General features: G+C 33.2%; 1 protein-coding gene across 1 annotated transcript; it reads left to right on the top strand.

Annotated features, from left to right (window-relative positions):
* Nucleotides 1–21,209: 21,209 nt before the first annotated feature.
* LOC116000836 (basic form of pathogenesis-related protein 1-like) lies at nt 21,210–21,964 on the top strand. The gene has a single exon (XM_031240685.1). The coding sequence runs from the start codon at nt 21,294–21,296 to the stop codon at nt 21,789–21,791; it is 498 nt and encodes a 165-aa protein (XP_031096545.1). The 5' UTR covers nt 21,210–21,293; the 3' UTR covers nt 21,792–21,964.
* Nucleotides 21,965–24,621: the final 2,657 nt, after the last annotated feature.

Raw genomic sequence — 24,621 nt, forward strand, 5'->3', positions numbered from 1 at the left:
GTTGAATAAAGCTCGCCAACCAGTCTTGAAGAAGGAGGATACTAAAGGGAACAAAATTGATTCTTCCCTTTTGGAGATAAAAACACCATACAAATCCAAGGATGCAGCAAATGGTGTGCTAAGGCAATCTCTTCTTGCAAGCAAAAAGGATATTAAGCAAGCAATAAGAAGGGGAGATACTTTCTACTTACTTTTTTTTCAAAAAAATGTTTTTGATTATGTTGAAATTGATAACTCTATTAATGACTTGCTTGCTGAATTTGCAGATGTTTTTCCCAAAGAGATGCCTAAAGGATTACCACCTATTCGGGGAATAGAGCATCAAGTTGATTTGGTTCCTGGTGCCACACTTCCAAATCGTCCGGCTTATAGGACAAACCCAGAGGAGGCCAAAGAGATTCAACGACAAGTGGAAGAGCTTTTGGAGATGGGACACATTCGAGAACGTTTGAGTCCATGCGCTGTCCCAGTTCTCATTGTTCCGAAGAAAGATGGTACTTGGAGAATGTGCGTTGATTGTCGCGCAATCAACAACATTACGGTAAAGTATAGATTTCCTATCCCAAGACTTGATGATATGCTTGATGAACTCTATGGTGCTAAGCTCTTCAGCAAAGTAGACTTGAGGAGGGGATACCATCAAATTCGAATGAAGGAAGGAGATGAATGGAAAACTGCCTTCAAAACGAAACATGGTTTGTATGAGTGGTTGGTTATGCCTTTTGGCCTCACCAATGCCCCTAGCACATTCATGAGACTAATGAACCATATTTTGAGGAGGTTTATTGGTATTTTTGTGGTAGTCTATTTTGATGATATTTTGATTTATAGTAAGTCTAAAGGTGAGCATATGGCACATCTTCGACTAGTTTTTGAAGAACTACGAAAAGAGAAGTTATATGCTAATCTTGAGAAGTGTTGTTTTTGTGCTGAACATGTTGAATTTCTTGGTTTTGTTGTGAGTTCTCAAGGCGTACAGGTTGACACACGAAAGGTGCAAGCCATTCTTGAATGGCCAAATCCAACTAGTGTTAGTGAGTTGAGAAGTTTCCTTGGTTTGGCAGGATTCTACCGCAAGTTTGTGCGTGACTTTAGCTCCATTGCAGCACCACTCCACGAGCTCGTGAAAAAGGATGTCAAATTCACTTGGGGTCCAAAACAAGGGCATGCATTCCAAACCTTAAAGGAGAAACTCACTACTACCCCGGTTTTAGCACTACCTTGTTTTGATAAGACTTTTGAGTTAGAGTGTGATGCCTCAAGTATAGGCATAGGTGCTGTTCTCATGCAAGAGGGACGCCCCTTAGCTTATTTCAGTGAAAAATTGAGTGGTCCTAGCCTCAATTATCCCACATATGACAAGGAACTTTATGCTATCATCCGTGCCATGGAGACATGGCAACATTATTTGTGGTTTAAAGACTTTGTCCTTCACACTGACCATGAGGCCCTTAAACATCTCAAGGGGCAAGGTAAGTTGAACAAGAGACACGCCAAGTGGCTTGAGTTCATTGAGGGGTTTCCTTATACGATTAAGTACAAGCAAGGTAAGGAAAACAAGGTTGCTGATGCTTTATCTCGTAGACATACTCTACTTGCTACTATGCATGTTAGATTCCTTGGTTTTGATTTCATTAAATCTTTATATGCTACTGATTCTGATTTTCGTGGACTCTATGAAGCATGCTTGAAAACTCCTTTTGCAAAGTTTTACTTATTTGATGGGTATTTATTCAAGGAAAATAAGATTTGCATTCCCTTTTGTTCATTGCGTGATAGCCTTATTGTTGAATCACATGGGGGCGGACTTATGGGGCATTTTGGTATAGCTAAGACTTATGATGCATTGCATGAGCATTTTTATTGGCCAAAGATGAAAAAGGATGTTGAGTCTTATGTTAACACCTGTGTTACTTGCCACCATGCTAAATCTAAATCCTTACCACAAGGTCTTTACACACCGCTTCCAGTTCCGAGTGGTCCTTGGCTTTATATTTCTATGGATTTTGTACTTGGCTTACTATTGAGTTCTAGGAAGAAGGATTCTGTGCTTGTTGTTGTTGATCGTTTTAGCAAGATGGCTAGATTTATTCCTTGTACAAAAACTAATGATGCTTCTCATATTGCTAATCTTTTCTTCTCTGAAGTTGTTAAGTTGCATGGTGTACCCAAGAGCATTATTTCCGATAGAGATGCTAAGTTTCTTAGCCACTTTTGGCGCATTCTATGGGCAAAAATTGGAACAAAGTTGTTGTTTTCAACTACTTGTCATCCTCAAACGGATGGACAAACTGAAGTAGTCAATAGAACTTTGTCACAATTACTTCGTAGTGTCTTGTCAAAAAACTTGAAATCTTGGGAGGAAAGTTTGCCTCATGTTGAGTTTGCTTATAATAGGGCAGTACATTCCACTACAAACATGTCTCCATTTGAAGTAGCTTATGGTTTTAATCCCCTCACCCCTGTAGATTTACTTGCTTTACCTATTGATTATAGGGAAAGTTTGGATGGAGCAACTCGTGCCAAAAAAATCAAGGAGATGCATGAACGAGTTAAGGTTCAAATTGAGCAAAGAAATACAAAGGTGGTTGAACGTGTTAACAAGACAAGGAAGAAGATCACGTTCCAACCTGGAGATTGGGTTTGGATCCACCTAAGGAAGGAGCGTTTTCCTCAGCAAAGGAAGTCCAAGTTGCAACCAAGAGGAGATGGTCCCTTTGAAATACTAGAGAAGATTGGAGACAATGTCTACAAAGTTGATCTTCATGGAAAGTACAACGTCTCCTCTACATTCAATGTTTCTGATTTGGCCTTATTTGAAGATTCTGATTCGAGGTCGAATCTCTTTCAAGAAGGGGAGGATGATGCAAACCAGCCCACACATGATCCATTAAGAGTCCCTATTGGTCCTATTACTAGGTCCAAGACTAAACTCTTAAGACAATTATACATTGGGTTTGTGCAACATTGGTGGAAGATTCATGAATACCCAATAAAGAGTCCAAGTGATGATGGTGGATACTTAGAACATTTTTCATGCATAAGAGCTGATTTTGAAGAGCCCATAAATACCATCTAAGATGTCCAAATTTGTGGCTTTGCTTGGGAGGGTACAAAAGAGGTTGAAATAATTCACCAAAATCAGATTTTGAGGCACATGGACATGCTTTGGCATATTAGGAAGACTATTGGTCTTTCCTAGACAAGTTATGACATTTAATCTCCTTGATAGTGATGTATTTTTACTATTGATGTCTTTTGATCTCCTTGATGTACTTTTACTATTGATGACATTTGGAGTCCCCTAGCATATGTATAAATAGGGTGTGTATTTCCTTTGATGAATCAAGCATTTTTCAGAATTAATCAAAACTTCCTAAGTCTTCTTTACATTTGTGTAAGAATTCTTTCTTCTATTCGTGGTCCTATCGAATAGTGTTCTTGATTCGTGGCCCTATCGAATCAAACCCGCATTCTACCAACCTTAGATTTTAGGAATTGTGGTTCTATCAATTCATAGAATCAAGGGAACTACTAGAGAACCCACTCTAGTTGTTTGAAGATTGCGTTCTTGAGGAACTTGAGGCGTGCTAAGGGTTGTTTCTTGGTCCTTCGTGGAATCGGGGCTCAAGGGTGATCTTGTGTGCACCAAAGGTAACTCCTTATCTATTGAATTTGAGAACATCTTGGGCAATAATTCCTTGTTACGGATCCTCCTTACGAAGATTCGTATCAAAATCCTACACTCGATTCTTCAAGATCCAAGACCAAGATTGCTCTTTTAGGATTTATATGGCTTGGGTAAGTGTTTATCTTTAGGAATATGCCTTGCATCATGTATTTTCATAATCTTTATATAAGTTCTTATGGTGTTCTTTTGGGGATCTTTTTGGGAAAAAGATGATCATGGTGGAGGTGATGCTTTGTAAGGAGTTTTGAGGATTTCTTGGTTGAAGTGTGCTCCAAAAGGTAACCATCATGTCTCACAAAACCTATTTTACACTCGTAATCTATATATATGTGATTTGTTGTTGGAATCCTGAAATTTCTTGGAATTATAGCTTTGTTGATGGTCTGTGAACCTTTGTTTTGTGGATTATTGGACCCGTGTTCATGATCCTTTGTGGTTAAATGTTTATGAGTAATTCTTGTTATGGATTCCATGATTTATTGGCTTCTGAGATATGAATCTGAGTATTATTCTGAGCATGGTTTGTATTCTGGAATGAGTTTGGTGTATCTCTGTTTCGGGTCTGTAATCCGTGTTGGTTGCACATGCGGTACTCTTGGGCGGTATAATGTGTCCTGTCCAGGTGCTTCGTGCGTGTCTGTGGGGAATGGTATGGCGGAAGGGTGTGGCGGCATGGTGTGTTCCGTCCAGGCGTTCCGTGAGAAGGAGGCAGTGAGGTGTGGTGGTGCACTCTGCTCCGTTGGCACGTTCCGCTAGGTGTACTCCTGGGTTTGTTCTAGTGAGTCTTGTTGCGATCTGTTGGCTTGGTTGTTTCCCTTTTTATTCTGGAATGTGTTCTGAACATTTTGTTGAGTATTCCACATTGGTTTGAGTATTTATTCATGAGCTTTTGGACATTATCTTGATCTCTTGAGTTAGTATCATTGGTTAATTCCCTAATTTCTACCCTGAGTATGTTCTGTGTTCGTTTTGTGAGATGAACACTGGTGGTGGGGGGTTTGTGTAGATAAATCTGAGCTAATATGTGAGAATCTTTGGTTCTTATGAGCATATCTCTTCTCATGTTGAATTCTTGGTAACCTTTGAGGTTTAGTTAGTGGAACTTTGGTTTATTTGAGGTTGGATTCGGGAGGGTATTGTATGCCTCTGTAATATGGGTTGTATGCCTCTGTAATATGGGTTGTATACCTCTGTAATATGTGTTGTATGGCTCCGTGATATGGGTTGTATGCCTCTATGATATGGGCTTGTTGCCTCCGTGTTATGATATGGTTGTGGTGGTTGGTTTTATGGTTATTATTGTAATTTGGGAATGGTGGTTGGCGCTTATTTTTGGTATGGTGGTAGGATTGGTTTCCTTATGATCTTTGGTAAAGGTTGTACCTCAGTTGGTGTCGTTATTTCTTGATGTATTGGTTGGTTGGTTCCTTTGTGTTCGTTTGTTGGTAATGTGATTCAATTGGTATCTTGTGTATAAACTTGATGTTTATGCATTCGTGTTGGTTGTTGGTTGTACTTGAAGAGTCTTGGTTTATCATTTATTCAGCGTGTTGTTGTTGAGTATCTGATTTAAATACTGAACAGTTCGTTGGTGTGTATATTCTATATGGGTGTGTAAACCTATTTACAACCTTACTATATATGTATGTTCTTGCGAGTGTGAATGGTGGTTGCTTAGCAGTCTTTTGCTAATGGTTTCTTACATGTTTTCCAGGTATGGAGTAAGTCTAAGCGAGAGCGCGTTAGAGCTTATCCTTATGAGGCTGCTTAGACTTAGCTTATGTTGTTAGACTTTATGTTTTGGGCCTGTGAGCCTACATTTGGATTATATACTCTTGTTTAGACTTCTGGTTGTTATGACAATGCTTTGAGGATTTATATACTATTCAGTTTGAGTTTTGGATAGCCTGTGCATCTAGGCTGTGTTATTCTTACCTAGATGTGGCATGATACCCCTTAAGTTTTAAATCGCTTCTGCTATGTTGTGTTTGGTAGTTGAGATAGGCAGCTTTTATGTTAAAGTTTTAGCTATCTCAGCTTGTGAAAGGTTGGGGTGTCACACTTAGTCATTCACGTGACTCTTTTCCTTCAACCTCCTAAATATATCAACATTAACTCGACTCCAAATCTGCCTTCCTTGAGAGAACGACACTCGGGGAGTCTTGACATTTCGTTTTAACACATACCACTAATCCACCTCACCGCAAAATACACCACCTTCAGCTCACAAGGGCCTTGCAAGATATTGGTTTCCAACAGTCCACAGTTGATCCCTCATTTTTCACCAAAACATCACAACACTCATTCATGACCTTACTTGTGTATGTGGATGACATCCTTGTGGCTGGCACATATCCTACTCAGATCAAGGAGCTAAAACAAATGTTGGATGAATCTTTCAGAATTAAAGATCTTGGCAAGATAAATTACTTTCTAGGAATTGAAGCATTCAAGACCTCTAGTGGGATCAACCTGTGTCAAGAAAATACACATTAGAAATTCTACAAGAAAATGGCTTCTTGGATGCCAAACATTGAAGGCACAATGTTTGACAACCCTGAAGTGTTTAGAAGATTGGTTGGTAAGCTCTTAAACTTAACAAACACTAGGCGTGATATTTCATATGATGTTCAATAGCTAAGCCAGTTTGTGGATAAGCCAAGGGACACACACTTAACTGCAGCTCATAGAGTGCTAAGATATCTTAAGGGTTCACCTGGGAAAGAGCTATTCTATGCCTCAAATTCCCCTATTAAGCGACAAGGTTTTTCTGACTCAGATTAGGCCACCTGCATAGAAACTAGAAAATCCATAACAGGCTACTGCATTTACCTTGGTGAATCCCTCATTTCTTGGAAGACTAAGAAGCAAGCAACTGTATCAAGATCCTCATCTAAAGCAGAATACAGGGCCTTGGCTTCCACAGTCTGTGAGATTCAATGGCTCATATATTTACTAGCAGATTTGAAGGCAGGCAGCAGCTGTCCCAATGTTCTATTCTGTGATAAGAACTCTGCTATAGCTATAGGGGAGAATTATGTGTTCCATGAACGCACTAAACACATAGAAATAGACTGTCATGTGGTGAGACAAAAAGTTCATGGAGGAGTGATAAAACTGCTGAGCGTCCCTTCACACAAGCAGGTTGCAGATGGGTTCACTAAGGCTCTCACTAAGCCATTGTTTGACATAGTTCATTCTAAGCTGGGCCTTCAAGACCTTCACGCTCCAGCTTACGGGGAGGGGTGATGAAGTGAGTAGCAGCCCTCTAAAGGCCTTCTTGTCTTTTCCACATTATTTGTTATAACCGCTCACAGTAGGCCATATAATAAGCTGCTGTATTTCATTTCTGATGTAAGATTCAATTTTCCAGCAATGAGCACACTTCAGTTTCCTTCTCAGTTCACCACTGTTAGTTCAAGCCTAGCATGGTCTCAGCTAGTTTATCAACTTAAGCATATCTGGTTTCCTTTATTTTTCTGCATTTTTTTTATTCTTTATTTTCTTCATTTTTTCTATGTCTAACACAAAGCTTAACACAAATAATCAATTTGATTAAAATCTAAGTAGGAACTAGTTAGAATTTTCGTTGCATTCAAGATTCATGAATTAACATTGTTGTTATTATTAAATTACAAGTAAATTTGTGGCAAAACAATAATGCAACGTAGCCATTAATTAGAATATGCCCACATTTTTTGATTGATTGTCCTTGTATCACTAGAACATATTTAATAGCTCCCAAAACTTAACCATGCAATTTGAGATAATATTCCAACACCACCTATCTACAGTATTGAACTGTAATTCATTTTCATGCAATCAAATAGTCCATCAAATGTTAAGTTTCATATGCTCTCATCCAAAAACTTTATAACAATAAAAGTACACAACTTTTAGTTAAATATAATAAAATGTCATGATTTTTAAAATCTTACATTTAAAAAAACATCACAGAAATGGTTCATCCCTTACAATTCAACACTCACACCCCCAACCTTTAATTTGTGGCAAGAAATGCTTTTACCCGTTCTAATCTTTGATATGATGGATGGTTATAAACACAAGCATTTGATTTGAGGGGTCAGAAAATTTGATCAAAGCCATCAAATACTCTGTATTTAGCAAACCATCAACTTGACTTAACTAAGCATCTAATTGTTGTACTTTTTGTTGAAGAGTTAACTCTTTTCCAATACTCTTACTTATTTTACCCCAACCATTACCAATATATCACCCACACCTATGCAGGAGTGTGAAATACTGTGAAGTAATTGGTTCACCTACATCACTATTCTTCCACTCCCTCTTTGCAACTTTGGATTCAGAGTTTGTGTTTAGAAAATGTGAAATTCATGTCTGGCATTTCAACCTCATCAACATAGTTTTCATTATCACTCTATCTATCTATATATATATATATATATAATTTTTTAATAAATAGTGTTATATAATTATAATAGAAAAAAAAATTATAATAAATGGAAGCCAAATCGACTAGACTGTTGGAAGTCGAGAATCTAAATGCAACAAAATATCATTATCCTGTATTTCTCTTCGCCGCATCTTCGTCAATGGTCGACCATTGTTTGCCGATTTGGGCCACTGCCCGCTGAATCCTAGTATCTTACACGATTATCCATTGTAACTTGTAAGCTGTTATTCTAAATTTTTTTGTGTTTATTCCCCATGCAATTTGGGCAACATAACATACCTATACTGCTATAAATCTATAATCCAAAAATGAGCTAGTAATGTAATGTTTATTTGGATAATGAATTTTGCAATTTATGCCTTTCTCCATTATATATAATTTTTGAATCATAATTTTATATATAGTTACCCTAAGTTACACTACAGTCAAATCCATCCGTAATCTATTTTTCTCCCAAAAGGTTGAATCCCCATCAGTAATCTATTCTATCAACAGGGATAGAAAGTGAGAGAAGGAAAAACAAAAAAACAAAAAACTGCCATTGTGAAGTTGTTGAAATTTAAAGCAAATAGTGTGAAAGTTAGCAAATGTGTGTAAATTAACTGTCATTCTTTTTCATGAGTATATAGATGCAAATGAATAGTAAGAAATATGGAATTTGATTTGTCATTAATGTGATTTATATAAGTTGCGAATAAATGGTACAATAATCACATTAATAGTTTCAGAATGACATTTGATGGTTAACTTTAATTTAAAAATGATAATAAATACAAATAGTACGAATTAACTTCAATTTTTCTAACATGAATATTGAACACTCATAAAACCTCTCAATTTTCATGACCATGGGTGGAAATGAATATGGAGAAAAAAAATTGGTATATTCCTACCATTCTCATGAAACAAGATTTATACATGTCATCATGTGCTTGTCACCTCATTATTTGTATACTGTATCAAAATTTTCTAATCTTATTTCATTATTATCATTTTTTTTAGTATTACTAAATTTAAATTTTAGTTTTTTAAATATAGGGATAGTTTTTTGAAAATTTTTTAATCTTATTTCATGTTATTTGATATATATTATGAATTTTTTTTAGTATTACTAAATTTAAATTTTAGTTTTTTAAATCTAGGGACATTTTTTTTTGTGTTTTTACTTTTGCCCCGAGCTATAAAATGTTTAGAGAAGATCATTTTGATAATAAGCAATTTGATATGTTTTACCGAGAAGGTCTACCGTTCTAGTCCGTATAGCCCTACATATATTTATTATAACAATAAAAAAAGAAATTATAATGATAAAAAAAGGAAAAATCATCTAAAAATTGTCTTATTTTCATTTCTTCATTTTTTTTCGTGTTAGGAACACACAACTGGTTGGTGTTGGTTAATCAAAATCAATTTATTCCTATGAGTTCACTCATGGAAATCTTATAAAGCAGAACCAAAAACAAAAGAGAAAAAATGGATATCAATGGACTCAGAAAAAAATTAAGTATATCTAGCCAGAAGTAAAAGAAAAAGTTCAAAAATTGAATTCAATCAATATCCAAGCATGAAACAGTAGTTGTTTCATGCTAGTACATTAGTGCTAATATTGTAGTTTTTAAATAGTTATATTTTTTTTTGTATAATGCATTGTCTGCATTTCACAAGATCATACTAATCAACAAGAAAAAAAGTTGTCTTTAATATGGACGTTCGCCCACATAGTTTCCTGGAGGGTAATAGTTGCAGGTCACAAAGATCCAACCAGTTTTGCACGTAGCCCTAACACAGCCAATACTCGTGGTGTCACGCCAAACCACCTGCGTATAATGGTGGCACTCTCCGCCGGTGCAAGAATTTGACGCCTGGTCATAGTATTATGCATATGATAAAATACTAAACTATGATCATAATTTGCCCACTGGATTATGCATCGGCATATAGCTTGGTAGTTTTGTCATTAAGAGTGGATAAATCTTACCCAAATCGTACCCATTCCGTTTCCACCATTCAGTTTTGGTAATATTATGTACTTTGGTTACTCTCTCCCTATCACGTGTCTTAAAAATCCTAACCAAGCCTTAAGTTAACTGCTAATTTGGACTAGTCACACATGTTATCTTTACAAATATGGAAATATTAAGAATGTTTCTATAGTTAGTCGTTTTAACTATATATTGTTTTTCCATATTTAGTCTCCTATTTAATGAGATAATATTATTATGGCTATTGCCTCTTGAATTATTTGCAATTGGCCATTAATGATAATAATATTATTAATTGGGTTATGGAGAATCAATTTAGTAATTTTGAAAAAAAAAACATATTTGCTAAGGCAACTAGCTATTGCTACTAATACCATAATTCTTTAAGTTCTTTGAATTAGGATTTTAGTCCGTTATGCCCATATTTGGTTAAGTATGAATAATGAATATTTAGTGTAAATTTGTACTTTATAGTTGGTTCATACTCTTTAAATTGTTTCATGAATTTGATCACATTAAGTTCATAATATTAGGATTAATTATGCAATTAGGTTTTGTGAGATTTTGATTTACAAATGACAATATATATATATATTTTGGTTAGATATTGTTGAAATTTGTAAATTCGGTCTATTTCTCATAAATTTGATTCTTATGTATTAAAACATTTTAATGGGCTTAAAGTTTGAAATTTCAAAGTATATTATTCAAAAATTTGGGTCTCTTTGGTTTGGACTCATTAGAGTTTGAATATTAAGTTTATGCTTTGGAAGTTCATATTAAAAATTGTCTTTAAGTTATGCGATTTGTTTAGAATATATGAGTTAAATGCCTAATTTTATGCATATTAATTTGTCCAACGCATAATATTTTGTTATGCAAAATATTATTTTTTTATTATGCCTTTAGCAATGCATAAATTTAGGATGGAGTTATATTAGTTCCAATTAAGTTGGACTTATGCATAAACTTTAGTTACGGTTGTGCCTGAATTTAAGCACATTTGGTCCATTAATTTAGTTCACACATTTAAGCTTTAATCATAGGTGACCCATGCAATTTTTGTGTATACTCTACAATTTTAGGTTTATACCCCCAAACAGTTATACATTGAGTACATATGAATAGGGGAGGCATACTAGCTTTATGGCTATGACTTAAGAACATCTTTAATTTCAATCCTTGCCAATGTGATTTGATTTTAGTTCATTAAAGTATAGCCATAGCATCTTTAATTTACTGATTTCTCTTAAGTTTGAATCACATAAAGGTTAGGCAATGAATTGATAATTGTGTAGTGATCTTATAATTTTAATTTGGTTGTGGAGTAGCCAAAGCATCCCTTAATCAGTTAAAATTATATATTTAGCGATTTATCTTGATCACATAAAGTTTTAGACATATCATTTGTGATTAATTGTATTTAATATGATGGAATTTAGCCCATAGGCAATTTCGTTATATTTGTATGATTAATTAGGATTAAATACTAGACTATGATCATAATTTAGCCCACGGACAATTATGTATCGGAATGTAGTTTAGTAGTTTTATCAGTTATGATGGAAACAAATAAATTTATTTAGTTAATGATTATTTGTAAATAATTTCATCTCTATCGTAAATTTTAATTTTATGATGCAAACTTTAGATCATATTTCTTAATTACCCACAGGGATTAAGAAAAGAAACATGATTTCTTTAAGTTTTATCATAATAGTTGTAATGAATCTCGTTGATTAAAACTTTAGCCTACAGGCAAGTCTTATATCAATTGATTGTTCAACTCATTTCATAATTGTTTTATCATAAAATTTTAGTTGGATCTAATTGAGTAAAACTTTAGCCCACATGCAAGTTTTATGTCCCTAGATTCTTCTGTCTATACCCACCAGCAGCAGAAGAACATCCATTGAGCAAGGAAATTTAACAGGAATGGATTTAAGCACGTACAGAATTGTCTGGCAAGCCAATGGCAACCTTACAAATACCAGAGCTAGTTTTTTTCAAACTACCTAACTTTCTTCCTATAGATACTCTACCTAGAAATATTTGTGTTTCCTTATTAAATGCATCAATCCATATTTGTGAGGTGACAATTATTCTTGTATTTGTAAGCCATAGAAATTATTAAAAGCAATCCATTCTTTTAGGATACATACATTCCTATAAATACCCTATAACCCAATGCCAATGGCCATTATATTGTATCTCTACAGAAAGACTACATTTTTCCATTTCCTCTAACTTTTCCTTTTTATTGCATTTGATCTGCAAATCACAATAAAAAGGAAATGGAGTTTTCTTTTCTGCAGGTCTCCATTGCCATAATTGCCTTAGCCGCCATTGCCCAGCCATCTTTTGGACAGGCCGCCTGTGACCCTGATTGCATTAAAGGGTTTATTGCTGCACATAACGCGGCCCGAGAAACTGTTGGCACTCCACCTGTTAAGTGGAACACCACCTTAGCAGACTTCGCTGAATCCTATGCCACCAAGAGGTCTGCTGACTGCTGACTGTGCGGCGCAGCACTCACAAGGGCCATATGGAGAAAACATCGCAATGGCTTCTGCCGAATTGTCTCCGGCGGATTCCGTGAAGCTGTGGATGGATGAGAAGAAATACTATGACCAGGCGTCGAATTCTTGCACCGGCGGAGAGTGCCACCATTATACGCAGGTGGTTTGGTGTGACAGTGCGAGTATTAGTTGTGCTAGGGTTACGTGCAAAACTGGTTGGATGTTTGTCACGTGCAACTATTACCCTCCAGGCAACTATGTGGGCGAACGTCCGTATTAAAGACAATTTTCTTTCATGATTAGTATGAACTTGTGAAATGCAACAGTGCATTATACAAGAAAAAATATAAGTATTTAAAAACTACAATATTATCACTAATGTATTAACATGAAACAAATATTGTTTCATGCATGGATGTTGATTCAATTCAATTTTGGACATTTTCTTTTTCTTCTGGCTAGCTATACTTGATTTTTTTTTTTGGGTTCTTGTATACTACCCGGTATCCCACCATTGTGAGTTCAATCATACCTGTAGAGTTATCTATTTTCGAAGAGCACTCTTTAATACGCTGAAGTCAATTAACTACATAATTTATGGCATTAAGATTAAGTAAAAACTTTTGCCTAGCAATTTGATAAGAGATTATGGAAATGACTAAGAAAAGAAGGGCAATTGGATATAAGAGATTATGGTTGACTATTGCAACGCTACAAAATGGCAAGAAAAGAAAGGGAATGAACATAGAGTTTGATTTATTAAGGCATAGAAAAAGTGAGGTTGTGAAGTTAGTATGCAATAAAAATATATAACATTGGCTAGTGGGAACGGACGGGCCCCGTTCCAAATGTCTCTTTATAGAAGAAACACTAAACCTTGCTAACAAAGATTTATTATACACAATTGTGGTCACATTCAAAACTTCAAAGTTGGTCTATATTCCAATCATATCTTCATGCTCGGATGAGGTTAAAATATGCCTTGCTTGTTTGTCTCATATAAAACATCAATAACTTGTCAAGTAACCTTAGCACAATTAATCAAAATCAAAGAGTATTTAGGACACTTTATCACACACATATGTTGTTGAATTGATTAACTATAAGATTTGACAGAAACATTATTAGAAAATGAACCAAGAAATTAAAATCTAGCATTAGGAATTTTATTTACTACGTTTTCATAATTCATAAAAGCATACATGTAAAGTAATCCTTTTTCGGTTGTATGTAACCCACAATTTAAATGATTAGTGTTCGTGTGCGTGGGTTTTCCCCATCACCTAAAAAAAAAAAAGGATGAGAGGCAATTTTGGAATAAACATATATTTTCCTTCTCCTTTACCGGCTTGATATGATAAAAATATCTCTTTGTTTTCATTTTTGATAAGAGTCATAGAAGCACACAGGCTCTAGAAGTGAAATTGTTATAACATGGACCAGAGTTCATCTTACATTGTGGATTAACTCTGGTCCAGAATTAAACCTCCCTGAATTGGCCAGGAAAAATTAGGCATGGGCTTCACCAGGATTAGCTTGGTTCGGGATCATCTTGGTCTAATTAAAAAAGAGCCTGCGCCCATCTCGTAACTAGCCTAGGATTGGGTGTAGGCACGACCTAGGCCCCTAACTATTCCATGCACAGCCTAGGCTCGAACTTTGGCCTGAACAAGTGTGAATTAAGAAATAAAGGGCACGTTTACTAACTGAAAATTTTCTCCATTTTTATGAAAATTTGGAAAATTGGAGAACAGAAAATAGAAAACATGTTTACTAGCACAGTTTTCCATTTTGAAAACAGGAAACAATTTTTCAATTTTCTAGAAAACTAAAACACTATTAAAAATTGTTTTCTAAATGGAAAACAGAATCATCTATCATCTATTAGACTATATGTCACTATAACAACATTCTCACCATTATTTACTTACATATTTATTCATTACTATGATTACATTTATTATCATCTTCTTTTACTTATCATCATCAACTATCTTTTATACTTGCATTACTTATTTAAACATAACTTATTTGCTTATGCTTAAAATTATACATCATTCACATTATAAAAATTTAAAATTGAAATCCATACCATGTTTTATATTTTGACTTAACTCAATTGATTATTGGTTCAGATATTTTTAATTATGTTATATCGAATACGAGTTTGGTCCAGATATCAGATATCAAACTTTCACATATATTATTATATTAGAATTCAAAATAAAAATTATATATTATATGCATGCCATTCAAATGAATATATCAAAAATAGTTTAAATATTAGCTCAAAAAATATTAATATTATTTAAACTAAATTTTATGTTAACNAAGGGCAATTGGATATAAGAGATTATGGTTGACTATTGCAACGCTACAAAATGGCAAGAAAAGAAAGGGAATGAACATAGAGTTTGATTTATTAAGGCATAGAAAAAGTGAGGTTGTGAAGTTAGTATGCAATAAAAATATATAACATTGGCTAGTGGGAACGGACGGGCCCCGTTCCAAATGTCTCTTTATAGAAGAAACACTAAACCTTGCTAACAAAGATTTATTATACACAATTGTGGTCACATTCAAAACTTCAAAGTTGGTCTATATTCCAATCATATCTTCATGCTCGGATGAGGTTAAAATATGCCTTGCTTGTTTGTCTCATATAAAACATCAATAACTTGTCAAGTAACCTTAGCACAATTAATCAAAATCAAAGAGTATTTAGGACACTTTATCACACACATATGTTGTTGAATTGATTAACTATAAGATTTGACAGAAACATTATTAGAAAATGAACCAAGAAATTAAAATCTAGCATTAGGAATTTTATTTACTACGTTTTCATAATTCATAAAAGCATACATGTAAAGTAATCCTTTTTCGGTTGTATGTAACCCACAATTTAAATGATTAGTGTTCGTGTGCGTGGGTTTTCCCCATCACCTAAAAAAAAAAAAGGATGAGAGGCAATTTTGGAATAAACATATATTTTCCTTCTCCTTTACCGGCTTGATATGATAAAAATATCTCTTTGTTTTCATTTTTGATAAGAGTCATAGAAGCACACAGGCTCTAGAAGTGAAATTGTTATAACATGGACCAGAGTTCATCTTACATTGTGGATTAACTCTGGTCCAGAATTAAACCTCCCTGAATTGGCCAGGAAAAATTAGGCATGGGCTTCACCAGGATTAGCTTGGTTCGGGATCATCTTGGTCTAATTAAAAAAGAGCCTGCGCCCATCTCGTAACTAGCCTAGGATTGGGTGTAGGCACGACCTAGGCCCCTAACTATTCCATGCACAGCCTAGGCTCGAACTTTGGCCTGAACAAGTGTGAATTAAGAAATAAAGGGCACGTTTACTAACTGAAAATTTTCTCCATTTTTATGAAAATTTGGAAAATTGGAGAACAGAAAATAGAAAACATGTTTACTAGCACAGTTTTCCATTTTGAAAACAGGAAACAATTTTTCAATTTTCTAGAAAACTAAAACACTATTAAAAATTGTTTTCTAAATGGAAAACAGAATCATCTATCATCTATTAGACTATATGTCACTATAACAACATTCTCACCATTATTTACTTACATATTTATTCATTACTATGATTACATTTATTATCATCTTCTTTTACTTATCATCATCAACTATCTTTTATACTTGCATTACTTATTTAAACATAACTTATTTGCTTATGCTTAAAATTATACATCATTCACATTATAAAAATTTAAAATTGAAATCCATACCATGTTTTATATTTTGACTTAACTCAATTGATTATTGGTTCAGATATTTTTAATTATGTTATATCGAATACGAGTTTGGTCCAGATATCAGATATCAAACTTTCACATATATTATTATATTAGAATTCAAAATAAAAATTATATATTATATGCATGCCATTCAAATGAATATATCAAAAATAGTTTAAATATTAGCTCAAAAAATATTAATATTATTTAAACTAAATTTTATGTTAGCTCAAAAAATATTAATATTATTTAAACTAAATTTTATGTTAACTTAATAGGTTATTAGTTATGTCTTATAAAAAAATAAATTTGGTTTGGATATCAAATGTAAAATCTTATAAAAAAATAAATTTGGTTTGGATATCAAATGTAAAAATTTTACATATATTGGACTTAGTTTGGATATCAAATGTAAAAATTTTACATATATTGGACTTAAAAGTGAAAATTATGTTTATTCTATTTAAACCAAATATATTTTTAAATAATATAAGGTCTAAAAATCGCTCGAAACTAAACTTATGTTAATTTTATAACGTTAATCTAAAAAAATAAATTTGAAAAAATAAATGTTAGTAAACAAGCTAGTTTTCTAAACAGAAAATAGAAAATGGAAAACAGAGAATGAAAACTGAAAAATTAGAAAACTGAAAATAGAAACTAGTTTTCATTTTCTACTTCTTTCAACACTAGATCTATAGATTGAAAATGTGTTAAATGAGATACATACAATAAAAAAAAATTAATTTTAAATATTGTGTGCACAACATGAATTTAAAAAAAAAAGTCTTTTTAATTTAGATACACCTACCATCTTTTCAATAAAAAAAAAGATACACCTACCATCTTCAGTGAAATTTTACATATAAATCGTTATGTGAAATTGCTAAATAATGAGGTAATTAATAACTACTTTGTGCAATAGTTATCTAACTAGTGATGCAAGCGTAATTATCTCTAAATTAGTGACCATACATATATATCTTAATGTATCGGAATATTAAGAGCAAACCCAATAAAAATAAATAGCAAACTCAAATTAAAAGTCTTTTATAATTTTTTTAATATATCAATCTAACATAATTTAGTGACTAATAATAATCAAATAAACTTTATAATACATGTTATAATATTTATAAGCTATTAACTTTTATAATGTACTGTGTTAATAAGTCAATCAACCTAACGTAATTTAGTGATATAAAAAAATGAAGTTCAAAAGGTATTACAAGTATTTTCAAAATTTTTAATATTATCAAGTCTTATTTTAAACAAAAATATTAATTTTTAAAATGTTTGCGTGAATATAAATTAATTAACATTATCTATATGTCAATGACCAATATTGACTCAAATACTACATTGTAACATAGTCAGTAAAGAAACATTATATTAAAACAGAATTGTCGTTTTCAGAACGTCCTTATTAAAGACAATATATTGCCGTGAAACAATATTTGTTTCTTGCACGGATGTTGGTTCAATTCAATTTTGAACTTTTTCTTTTTCTTCTGGTTACATATACTTAAATTTTTTTCTGGGTTCGTGTATAATACTTGGCATCCCACCATTGTGAATTCAATCATACTTGTACAGTATATCTCTTATCGAAGAGCACTCTTTAATATGTTGCACTCAATTAACAACATAATTTATGGCATTACGATTCAGTAAAACTTTTGCCTATCTAGCAATGTGATAAGAGATTATGGAAATGGCTAGCTAAGAAAAGAATGGCAATTTGATATAAGATATTATGGTCGATTATTGCAATGTTACGAAATGGCGAAGAGTGAGATTGCTCTGTTAGTATGCAGATAAAATATATATAACATTGGCTTGTGGGAACGAGCTCTTTTGGAATAAACATATATTTTCCTTCACTTTTAATGGCTTGATATGATCAAAATATCTCTTTGATTTCATTTTTGATACGATGCACCAGAAGCATACAGACCCTAGAGGTGCGATTATTATATTATACCATAGACCAGGGTGTACCTTGTATTGTAGATTCTGGTCTAAGATTGAACTAGCCCTTAATCGGTCTGGAATAACTCGGCATGAGCTTCGCTTGGATTAGTTTTGATCGAGATCATGTTGGTCTTATTAAAAAAAAAAAACTTGGGGCTAAGCTCGAAACTGGCTCAGGACCAAGTATAGGCACACAAATTATTGTGCGGACCATAATAAAAAGTACATTCTTAATATACTAATTAAAAGTATATTATTCGTGTACTAAATGTACATTATACAAAATAATGTACTTTCAGTACTCAAATAATATACTTTCCCTTAATATAATGTACATTTTTAATATACTTAAAGTACATTATTTTTGTCTTATTATGATTAAAATAGAGTAGATGAGTTGAATTTTCCATTTTGCCCTCCATTTTAACGCCATTTTGACGTCAATGCTAACTGAGGACTAATATGGCTTAAATTTCAATAGTCGAAGGACCAGTTTGGGTTCAATTAAAAGTCGTAGGACCAATTTGAGAAAAGATCATAGTCGGAGGACCATTTTAGGAATTAACTCAATTTTTAATATTACAAGTCCTATTTTTAACAAAAATATTAACTTTGAAAATGTGTGTCTCAATACATATTAATTAACATTATTGTATTAAAAAAGTTTAACTGCCTCAATTGGTCGAGGTTCGAATTCCGTCAAACGTACAAAAATAAGGGAAATTAAAAGAATTCAAAAAATATTGAAAACATTAAAGTTTGTAATATTTATGAAATTGACATAAGTTTTTATCTCTTATTTTTTTAGCAATTGATCATCATAGATTGATGTATTAGATCAGTTTATACTTATCAAAGGAAACATATATAGTTTAGATTTGACCATATATATATATATAGAGGGGGGGAGGGGGGGGGGGAAGAGGCAAGATCAAATGACAACATGGTCTTCGAGTACAAAATGAAGATTAATCTCAGTTATCAATAGTTGGGGATTTTAGCAAAAAATCACGAGGTCAAATGTTTATAATGGTAAGATCCTAGCCATTCATCAGGGTTCAAACTTTAGAAATACATTCTATATGTAAACATTATAACTATCAAACTAATACATAAATCATAAGTGTTTTATGTAGTTTAATATAATTTTCAAACTTTTATACTCTCTCTGTCCAATTTTTGTTTCTGATTTGATTAACGAGGCTTGACTGAAGTCAATTTTTTAATCAAAATTTTCAGAATACTAAATTTAGTATTAATACACAAAATTTATATATTTTGAAATTACACTAAAAGTACACTTAAGCATAAAAAATTAAATTTAAAAATAACTAAAAAAATACTATAGAAAATAAACAAAAAAGAAAGAGTTGGTTTACTAATGAATAGTAAATAGGAGGTACCAATGAAAGTTCAATCTATAAGGCACTATAATATATGCATACATGAGTTTTAGATTTACTATATAAATGGAGGACGAATGTTGGAAATTTCTATAGTAATGTAAATTAATGTTTCAGATGTACTACTATGAAAGCATAAATAAAATTGGGAGTCGTGCATTATAAAACTTTAAGTGCGCGTGGTTTATGTTTTAAGGTGTTTTATTTGTGTGCTTAAAGTGCGTGATTTGTATAGTTAAGGTGCGCCATGTAATGCTTAAGGTGTATAACCGCACAACCGCAAGGAAACCCTTACCCCCTTTCCTACACACACACACACACACACACATATATATATATATATATATATATTTACAATCAAATGAGACAACACCTTCCCGTGAGACAATGTGCGACAACGTGAGTGCACACAGTTTACTATGCGGATGCACACAGCGTAAAGTGTGTGCACTTATGTATATATATATATATATATGTGTGTGTGTAGTTCAATTTTAACCTTTTAACAAAAATATATATTATATAAGTATAAATATAAAATAAAATGTAATAAAAAAAATTTGAAATATAATGCATACAAATTCAACGAAGAATAAAAAATACAACTAAAAATTTAATATATATAAAAGTAACATTTTTAGTGCATGTTACATTTATATACAAAATTATTCTCCAAAATTTTGATGACAATTTCTTATAAAATTTTATTTTTAATTCCAATTAAAACCTATCAATGGATTAAAAAGCTTAATTATCAAATAAAAATATGTAACCTAGGTTAGTTAAAAAAAATTTAAGAAATGATTTTAAAGTTACCTTATTTGTAATTTTTGATGCTCAACTTTGAATGCTATATATACCCTGTCTTTGGATCAAATTAATTTATAATAAACATCTCGATCTATTATTCTAATGACTACATAAATTTATATACATGGAATAATGTTGAATTGGGCATGTTATGTGTTTAATTGATTATCTCAGTATATAACTGATTGCAAGGTCTTTGGTGAATGGCCAATTGGCAAGGAGAATGTTGGATTTGGTTATCTTAGCTTGATAAGTGCAAGGCAATTGAAAACTATAAGTATCTGTTCAGAACTATATATACCCACCAGCAGCAGAAGAACATCCACTGAGCAAGGAAATTCAACAGGAATGGATTTAATTAAGCACGTACAGAATTGTCTGGCAAGACAATGGGAACCTTACAAATATGAGAACCAATTTTTTTCAACCTACCTACCTAACTTTCTTCCTATAGATACTCTACCCACAAATATTTGTGTTTCCTTATTAAATGCATCAATCCATATTTGTGAGGTGACAATTATTCTTGTATTTGTAAGCCATAGAAATTATTAAAAGCAATCCATTCTTTTAGGATACATACATTCCTATAAATACCCTATAACCCAATGCCAATGGCCATTATATTGTATCTCTGCAGAAAGACTACATTTTTCCATTTCCTCTAACTTTTCCTTTTTATTGCATCTGATCTGCAAATCACAATAAAAAGGAAATGGAGTTTTCTTTTCTGCAGGTCTCCATTGCCATAATTGCCTTAGCCGCCATTGCCCAGCCATCTTTTGGACAGGCCGCTTGTGACCCTGATTGCATTAAAGGGTTTATTGCTGCACATAACGCGGCCCGAGAAACTGTTGACGCTCCACCTGTTAAGTGGAACACCACCTTAGCAGACTTCGCTGAATCCTATGCCACCAAGAGGTCTGCTGACTGTGCGGCGCAGCACTCACAAGGGCCATATGGAGAAAACATCGCAATGGCTTCTGCCGAATTGTCTCCGGCGGATTCCGTGAAGTTGTGGATGGATGAGAAGAAATACTATGACCAGGCGTCGAATTCTTGCACCGGCGGAGAGTGCCACCATTATACGCAGGTGGTTTGGCGTGACAGTGCGAGTATTGGTTGTGCTAGGGCTACGTGCAAAACTGGTTGGATGTTTGTCACCTGCAACTATTACCCTCCAGGCAACTATGTGGGCGAACGTCCGTATTAAAGACAATTTTCTTTCATGATTAGTATGATCTTGTGAAATGCAATAGTGCATTATACAAAAAAAAAATATAAGTATTTAAAAACTACAATATTATCACTAATGTATTAACATGAAACAAATATTGTTTCATGCATGGATGTTGATTCAATTCAACTTTGGATATTTTCTTTTTCTTCTGGCTAGCTATACGTGATTTTTTTTTCTGGGTTCTTGTATACTACCCGGTATCCGACCATTGTGAGTTCAATCATACTTGTAGAGTTATCTATTTTCGAAGAGCACTCTTTAATACGCTGAAGTCAATTAACTACATAATTTATGGCATTAAGATTAAGTAAAAACTTTTGCCTAGCAATTTGATAAGAGAATATGGAAATGACTAAGAAAAGAAGGGCAGTTGGATATAAGAGATTATGGTTGACTATTGCAACGCTACAAAATGGCACGAAAAGAAAGGGAATGAACATAGAGTTTGATTTATTAAGGCATAGAAAAAGTGAGTTTGTGAAGTTAGTATGCAATAAAATTATACAACATTGGCTAGTGGGAACGGACGGGCCCCGTTCCAAATGTCTCTTTATAGAAGAAACACTAAACCTTGCTAACAAAGATATATTATACACAATTGTGGTCACATTCAAAACTTCAAAGTTGGTCTATATTCCAATCATATCTTCATGCTCGGATGAGGTTAAAATATGCCTTGCTTGTTTGTCTCATATAAAACATCAATAACTTGTCAAGTAACCTTAGCACAATTAATAAAAATCAAAGAGTATTTAGGACACTTTATCACACACATATGTTGTTGAATTGATTAACTATAAGATTTGACAGAAACATTATTAGAAAATGAACCAAGAAATTAAAATCTAGCATTAGGAATCTTATTTACTACTTTTTCTTAATTCATAAAAGCATACATCTAAAGTAATCCTATTTGGGTTGTATGTAACCCACAATTTAAATGATTAGTGTTCGTGTGCGTGGGTTTTCCCCATCACCTAAAAAAAAAAGGATGAGAGGCAATTTTGGAATAAACATATATTTTCCTTCTCCTTTACCGGCTTGATATGATAAAAATATCTCTTCGTTTTCAATTTTGATAAGAGTCATAGAAGCACACAGGCTCTAGAAGTGAAATTGTTATAACATGGATCAGAGTTCATCTTAAATTTTATGTGTCTGATTTCCTCAAGATATACTTCTAATGGATTAAAGATGATTTAGATTGATGAGATTAAAAATGTCGTGCTAAGGAGTCGAAATTCATTATGTGAAAATTTATGTGTGCTCCAAAGTGATATTAAAAGCTATTCGAACCTTGGGAAGCTTAGGCTATGAAATGTCGGAAATAAGAAAGTATTAGAGCCTAAGTTAATAATTTTGGAGATAAGAATTAAGTGGTGATCTACTTTGGATCCATGGATAACAAAAAGGAAGTTTCGGGGACGAAACTATTTTAAGGGGGGAAGACTGTAACCCCTCGGTTTTTTCCGACAAAGTTAAGGCTCGAAAATATTTTTTTAAGCTATGACACTTACGAGATGATCTCTCGGTACTTCAGAAGGATTTTTTTTTTTTGTAAGACTAATTATCGATAAGCTGCGAACTACGTACCGGTCACGAACCGAGAAAATTTTAAGGATATAGATTCAGTTTGGATTTTTCTAGAATTTGGATTTTTAAGTATTATACGATTAAGCCTGAATTTCTAGTTAGTTCAAGAAAAATTTCAAATGGACTGTAAGGGATAAGTTGTTACGGACTCTGTACCTATATTTAGCGGAATACCGAAAAATTCCCAAACTTGGTGATTTGCGACGGGAATATTTTTAGGATAATTTTGGTATTAGAATTTTCCCGAATTAAGTTATAATCCTCCGAACATTCATCTGATTTAAGCATAAACTGGCCAATTAGATTTGAGATCTTCTAAGGACTCCATGGGGGTGATGACAAGTGGCAAGGCAAATCTAAGACTAAGATTGGGCATTAAATGTGACATTTATGAGGTATGGCCTAGTTGCACTTGTTACTTGATCTTCAAGAACTAAATCTACACTAATCACATGATCATCTCTCTCACTCTTCCACTCCATTTTCGAAATACACACTTAGGGAAGGAAGAAGGGAAATTATCTTAGTCTTCTATTGTGATCCAAGAACACCCTAGGCAATTCTTCAACTCCAAGGACTCTACTCTAGGTAAGAACTTCGGTTTTGTTCGGATTCTACCCCTCCTAAGACTTAAGCTTGAACTTAAGTGTTAATGTTTAGTGCATGAAAAATATTGTTATTGTGGTGATGTTGTAGGGGGACTTTGAATCCAAGGAAAGATCTAGCACTTCTTCGGTTTTAAAATCTTCCATCGAGATAAGGAATCCCTTAAGTTGGCCCAATCACTTGAAGGTAGACAATTGCTAGGAAATTACATGATTAGGAATTTTTACATGAAAATTATGTGCTATGTTATAGATCTAAAAGTTGGCTCAAATTCTCTACCTTGATTTTTGGTAAATTTACTAGGCATGTCCATAGCTAATTTATGCATGTATATGTTGTATTTATGCCCATATAGGCTTATACTTGTGAAAATAGTGAAAAGAAATAAGGATAGTCTCTGGCAGTAACTTCCGAGATTTACTGGGAAAAATCGGTAAGGTATTTTGATCCCATTTTTTTTAGACATGTAGTTCTATAAGTGTAGAACCCGCATATAAAATTTCATAATGATCGGAGTAGTATAAGTATGGGTTTCGAATTTTTTTCCAAAACTGGTCCAGAGAGAAAAATTCTGGACAGCACACTGCCAAGGGCAAAAATGTAA

This window comes from Ipomoea triloba, chromosome 1, assembly GCF_003576645.1.
Source record: "Ipomoea triloba cultivar NCNSP0323 chromosome 1, ASM357664v1".
NCBI classification, from domain to species: domain Eukaryota; kingdom Viridiplantae; phylum Streptophyta; class Magnoliopsida; order Solanales; family Convolvulaceae; genus Ipomoea; species Ipomoea triloba.